General features: G+C 36.4%; 1 protein-coding gene across 2 annotated transcripts; it reads right to left on the reverse strand.

Moving 5' to 3' along the window:
* Positions 1-3,558: 3,558 nt before the first annotated feature.
* On the reverse strand, positions 3,559-6,636 carry LOC120168990 (double-stranded RNA-binding protein 2-like). Of its 2 annotated transcripts, XM_039177230.1 has the most exons (4): positions 6,079-6,636; positions 4,606-4,825; positions 3,830-4,498; positions 3,559-3,798 (listed from the first exon to the last, which is right to left on the reverse strand). In XM_039177230.1, exons 1-4 carry the CDS (start codon positions 6,322-6,324, stop codon positions 3,686-3,688), a joined length of 1,248 nt encoding a protein of 415 aa, XP_039033161.1. In that variant the 5' UTR covers positions 6,325-6,636; the 3' UTR covers positions 3,559-3,685. The 2 variants fall into 2 exon arrangements, with proteins under 2 accessions (XP_039033161.1, XP_039033160.1); XM_039177229.1 differs by having other exon boundaries at positions 3,559-4,498; positions 6,079-6,635.
* Between the last annotated feature and the right edge of the window lie 210 nt (positions 6,637-6,846).

The following is a 6,846-nucleotide window of genomic DNA, read 5'->3' on the forward strand; positions in this document are numbered from 1 at the left end:
ATTCTTCTTATTTCTCTCTCTGTCTCTCTCCCTCTACCAATCTAGAAGCTTACTACAACATTAACTGTGGTTCTGACCACCGTTGATTATCATCGCCGAAAGCTGATGAGTCAAAGAACGTCGTCTTTCTCTCCCCTCTCCGAAACCTCCGTCTTCCTCTCTCACCCCAAAACCCTTACAATCTCCCCCCCTTCAAACTCTCATAGTATCTCATTCTCCTCTCCTAATTCACTTACGAAGAAACAGTCTACTTTTTGATTTGGCAATAGGATGTGGCAGCGTAACATTCTCCTTTTCATATTTTTGGAATAAGAAAGATTAGCCTTCATCATGGTTCTATTAGAAAGTTATTTCTTCATTTTGTTTGCTTTCTTTTCCAAGCAACCACACCTCAATGTTGGTTCGCTAGAGCCATGAGCACCAGGGCCGGCCCAGAGCATGGGCAAAAGGGTACTCACCCAGGGCCCTTCTTGCTCATGTCCTAAAATTATAAATTTATATATAATTAAAAAGGATAAATTATTTATGTAGTCACTAATTTATTACTTTATTTCATTTTGGTCATCCAATTATTATTTTTCTTCAAAAACATATTTAACATTACATTTTGTTTCTTCTTCTTTTTTGTTACTCACCATTAAAAACTAACAATGATGTTGATGTCTCATTTTAAAATTATTTTTCATTTTCTACTTATTTGTTCTTTTATTATTTTTTATAAGATGCAAATTCTAACATGTACCCTCTTAAAAGAGGATCATGCTTGTTTTATGTGAGTAGTTGGGTGTTTAATAAAATTTCTTGATGTTTTCTATTTAAAATTGATGTATTTATTAGATAACTTATTAAACGTAATAAAAATAATTTACAAATAATTTTATTTAATTTTTCTTGTTCGTATGATTACTTTGTTTTGTAATACTTGTTATTAGGGGCCTAATTTCTATATTTACCCAATCCACTAAAATATATATAAAAAATGGGCCTGATGAACACCTACATTTGAGGCTGGTATTTGTCATTTTGAACGAATCAGTGATGGTTTGGGAGTGGGGTCGGAGTTGAGGTTTGAGATTAAGGTTTAGTAATTTTAATTTTATTTTAAATTTTTATTTAGCATTAATATTGATATTTTTTATTTAATATCAATATGATGTGATATATATAATATTAAATTATTACATATTAAAAAGTTGTTAGAAAGAAAACAGTCGAGTAACTAAAAAAATTTAATCTATGAAGTTCAATGAATAAATTGAAAAAATTAAAAATTTAGTGAGTGAAATAGAAGAGAGTAAGATTTAGTGAGCAACTATGTAATTTACCCAAACAAAAAAGGGCATTTGGTTTTAGAGTAAATCATCAATGGCTCAAATGGGGTGTTAAAAGCAAACCCTTTGGCCTTTGTCGATTACCTTAAAGTTTTCTCATAATATTACCAAATCTATGTTAACTATAAGAAGGGTAAACTACACTATTATTTACTCATCTTTATTTTCTTTCTTATTTCACTCACTGAACTTTTAAGTTTTTCAATTTATTCATGAATTACTCTTGTTTCGGTCACTACAAATTATATTATTATTATTATTATTATTATTATTATTATTCTATGACATGATATTTATTATTATTAAAATATCAAAATAATTTTAAATAAATAATAAAATGATATTATATTATTATTAAATTTAAAAAGATTAAAAATAATCACGGTCCCTTCTCGTCACTGTTGACCACAGTCAGCCTTCGGTACCGATAGTCGTTTGATCTGAAATTGTATCGAGAAACTTATTTTGACACGTTGAGTCTAAATATGGTAGCTGTTTCACCAAAAAAATGTCCCAAAACTCATGAATCCACTAAAATATTTCGGTTTCATCACTTTCGATCTCCTACTCATGGACTTCGAAGCATGTTCTGATGAAAATGGAGGTCGGATTGAGACTCACGGGATCGAGGCAAAGCGACCCATGAAATTTGGGACCAAGCGACCACAATCATCTACGGTGACAGCTGTTTTGGTTTTCTCATTTTTTTTATTAGATTCAGAGAACGTTCTAATAAAATGGAGGTTAGATTCGAACTCAAGGGGTCGAGGTAAAGTGACCGATGAAATCTGGGAGCGAACGCCACCATCTACGGTCATCGATGATGGCATCAAACGACGACGAACAATGAACGACCACTATCTATCTTAATTTAATATTTAAAATTGTTTTTATATTAAATAAAAAAAATTACCACATCATTTAAAGATAATAATAAAACAATTCATACTGGCCAAAATAGGAGCAATTTGAAAATTCAGTGAGTAAATTAAAAGAATTGAAAGTACAATGAGTGAAATAGGAGAGATAGTAAAGTTCAGTGAGGAACGGTGTAGTTTACCCTTATATATTATTAGTGTAAAAATCTATGTTTCCATTTTGCTTTAGGATGTCATTGAGATCTTTAAAATGTTGAAGGGTGACAAATTGAGAATTCAAAGATAGATGGGATCATTTTTCCCTTTTTTTGAAAAGGTTCTGAACCTATGTTGTATTGAAGTAGAATGGCAAGACTAGAAATGTTTAGATTCAAATTTTGACCAACTAATCCAAACAAACTTTGAAAAAAAGATGGTTCAACCCCATTGTCAAAGTTTGCTAAACATTTGAAAATTTATTGTTTTAGTATAAATTTTATTTACAAGTTTTGCTAGTTGTCTAGAAGATAAAGTTGATATGTTATAGCTTAAAAAATTGTAGCTATCCCACTTCATTGTTTTTAGTGCTTTAAAAACACCCACTAATGGGATTACTACTTTGAAATTCCTTGCTCATTATTCTAGTGATGACCTGGTGCTGAATAAGCATTACTGCATCTTCTTCTTCACTACGGCAACCAAAGGTGTATGGATGAAAATAATTGATGTCATCTTAAATTGTCTTTGTTCTTCTTTAGCCGAGGGAATAAGTGTTCTAAATAATCAACGCCATCTTCACAGTATCATTTTTCTTGATGAAGATGGAGATGTATGGGGAAACAGCATTGATATTTATTTAAGAAAAAAGCATAAACTCCTTTAACAGAAGAGGTATCTCTTAACAATAAATAGAAACCAAAACCAATTATCTGCAGCCCTATAAATATAAGGATCTCCAGTGTTCCATAACCTATTCTCAACAAGCTCCAAAATGGCTTTAGGTTTACAGAGTACTAGATGCTGTTCCTTTCAGATGAATGAAAACAACCCAACGTTTGTTTCAGTTAGTACTTGATTGTGCTGTCATGCAAAGAGACTTTGGTCATTTGATTTACAGTGTCCTTGTAAGGGATCACTTTGGTCATTATCAGGAACATTCTAGGTCCCATTCATGGATTTTGGGCCATTATCACCTACAGTGTGTTGGTAAGTACCTCAGAGCATCAGAATTTTGCCTTCGCAACATTACTTTAGACAGTCTTTAACTGAAAATGCTATTATATGGGACTTCTTAATGCTGATTCTAACTTAATCTGCATAAACTGTAGCTTCTGAGATGACAAAAAGAGAAGATGGTGAAAAAGAGAATAAAAAGATAACAACACTCATATATGAGATTACAATAACAAAACACAAAACCATTGACTCTTGCTCTATAGCCTTGAATTCGAATTTCGTTCCTACATTGCCATCAGATTTTGAGATGCTCTAAACTCTCTACTGTCTCCGATTCTTGCAGATTCTTTGATGTTGTGCTTGCAGCTTCCTCTGCTTGGGCAGCTGATTTGTAGGGCAGGGCTGTTGTAGTAAATGTCGCAACATCTTCGTTTCTCATAGGAATGGATTGTATATCTTCTTTACCTACTGGTGGAGCGGCAAATACAGGAACTGCCTGCCTGATGGTGATAGGTGGGGCAATTCGTACAGGAGCTCGCAGTACTTGGGTGGGGAGTGGTGAAGGTGATTGACGAGGAGGAACTACAGATTGAGGTTGTTGTGCTGGAAGAAGAGACTCTGCTGGATGAGTAGGAATTGCTGATGCTGGTGGCTGAGGGGATACTGCAGATGGTGCTGGATGCGGTGGTGCGGAGAAAACAGGCACTGCAGATCTTATTGTAACTGGTGGAGCGATGCCATGACAAGGTGCCCGTAATTGTCGAATGGGAACATAAGGAGCTGCTCCAGCTGCAGGGAATTTCTGTGGACGAGCACCACAGCTTTCAGGTACATGTGTTTGGGATGATGTCGGTATGAGCTTGTCATGTGCTGCTGCTGACTTTGACCTGTTCCGAGAAACCAACTTTGGGCAGATTAGAGGAAGGATTTTTGAGGTGGTAGCAGGAGGCTGTGGACTAATTGGTCTAGGATTCTGAATGGGAAACTTCTTTGTAAATAATATTGGACCATTAGAGGAGTTTGCCATAGCCATCTTTTCCTTTATTCGATAATTCAACAGCGCCCGAGCAATTGTTATCTGTTCAAGCTCATCGTTGTTCTCTGGCTCTGAAGAACTCATATTTTCTTTCGCCACTAAAAATAAGATATAGTATTCAGTTCCGGCACAAAGAATATAATGAGTCGTCAACTATTTTATCATCGGAACGTTAATCCATAGGAAAAATGGAACCAAGACTCACATAGTTTTAGAGATGTCCAAGCTGACATGGCTGCATTCTTTTCTGCTTGTTTCTTGTTCTTAGCAGGTTCCCCGGTGAATTTGATTCCAGCCAATTCAACTGTTCCCGTAAAAATAGGTAGGTGTCCAAGGCCTGATCTAAACGTCGTATACTGCGGCAATGGAGCCCCGACTCTTTGTGCAATTTCCTGCAAGAGGTTCTTGTAAACCCCAGTCTCATCCTAACATAACAAAGCCGAATCAGTATCAATCCCAATAAAGCTCGAGTTAACAAAGCATATTCAAGGAAATTCAGATATAAACACACAAAAAATTCATCCAGAATTTGATAATTTGTTATCAACAAGATGTTAACATTGATGAACTGGCTGAGAGAAACATAGTTCGCCAAAACTGCATATGTTACATATCAAGGATGCGCACGATGAACACAATCATAAGTTTACAAACTACTTCTCTAAGGAAGTCAAAATCAACGAATAAACAGTTGCAACCTAAGACGCAACGAGGAAACGAATAAGAACCCGACAAGTTATATACCAAACGCAACGAATCATGAATATTGTACGAAATGCTTAACCAAAACGTCTCATAATTGTAGTTCTACATAATCCCAACCGAAATCCGAGCCACCAGTTTGATCATTTTCATCATATTTACATCCTTTTCATAAGCCAAGCTAAGCACACACCATGAGAATCAATCTGCATTTTGTAGATTAAGCCTAAAAATATCCATCTCAAAGATCATATCTTTAGCTTTTGACAGATTCAAGCTACTCATTTGCTAAAGCAAAACTAACTATTTCTCTAAGTTGAGAAACCCAAACCCCTTTCCGGTTCTTCCTTATCAGACAACCCGACCCGAAAGATCTCATTTTTTACCAGCGAAGAAAATCTACAAAAACATTTATTAAATAGGTTGCAATATTGGACCGACATACGCTCAAAGACCTAATTGAATTTATTTAGTCCGCAAGAGATAAAGACACCAAAAATATTTTCTTTAAAAAAATTACCCTCTCTACCGTTTTATTATTCCCAGGCAGTCAAAGGAAGCATTTTTATATGACCGAAATGCACCCATACTAAGCCATTAATTTCACCTAAAAAACCAAAATTATCGAACCACAGCTGTTTCCCAGAAAAATCATACATTTAATTAATTATAAGGGCATTAAATGTCACAACGTGGATTCTTCACTCCCCCATTGTTATTTCACTTAAAAATTAAATTTCCGCTTTCGTCATCAGCTAAAAAGTCAAGAAAATCCTACTGCATTCAGCTACTTCATTAAACATTCAAGGGCATTCCAGTAAAATCCCCTCCCGACAACCAGCTAACTGAACCTCCGGCGATCAGAACGGCGGCTCAGGAAGACGCCGATCACTCCCCGTGGCTCAACTTGGAAAACGAGGCGGAGATGTCAAAGAAAAGGCGTGCATTAGCAGAAGCTTTGAAGAAAAAAACTTACCAGGATTCTAGCGGCGAGGGAGTGAGAAGGTCCACGATTAGAGAGGGATTGGAGTGCGACTTCGGCAGCGGAGTGTTCCGCTTGACGGAGAGTAGAGCAGTAGTGAGGGCTCTCGAAGGTTTCGCCGTTAAAGTTAACGGTGGCTTTGAACCTTGGCGCGTGGTCTGGACCTTCCCTAATGCACGTATAGGAGGGAAGATTAAAGCAGCTCCTCTGCGCCAGCTCTTGCAGCTGGTTCTTATACATTTCTCCCTCTCTTTCTCTCCCTCAAATGAAAACAAGAAGGGGGAAAAATCACTCTTTTATTTTTCTAATTTCCGTTTGAATACTTTATCTGTGATTTCATGCTGGAAGAAGGGACATTGGGATCGGACCCAGATCGGGTCGGGTTGAGATAGGAAAAGGGTCAGGGAAGATCAAGGTTTTAGGGTTTCCCAGGCACTGTAGAACACAAGAAAGGGGAGAAAGATGAAGAAAGAAAAGTGGGATTCTTTTTGGTGAAATGGGAAGGGAAAGGGAAGAGATTTTGCTTTTCTGGGAGTGCGTTTTTTAATGGCAAATTATTTAGTTATTTATTTTATTATATTTCTGGGAGTCAACTGAACGTTAGGCTGCATGGTCGTGGATAGGGGTGTAAACGAGTCGAGTCGAGTTCGAATATTACTGAGCTCGACTCAACTCGAAAACTTTTAAATGGAGCTTGACTCGACTTGAAAACTCGCGAGCTTAAAAATTTTAAGCTCGACTCGAAATCCTAAATTGAAACTC

The sequence above is a fragment of the Hibiscus syriacus genome, unplaced genomic scaffold (assembly GCF_006381635.1).
Source record: "Hibiscus syriacus cultivar Baekdansim isolate YM2019G1 unplaced genomic scaffold, ASM638163v2 tig00111743_pilon, whole genome shotgun sequence".
NCBI classification, from domain to species: domain Eukaryota; kingdom Viridiplantae; phylum Streptophyta; class Magnoliopsida; order Malvales; family Malvaceae; genus Hibiscus; species Hibiscus syriacus.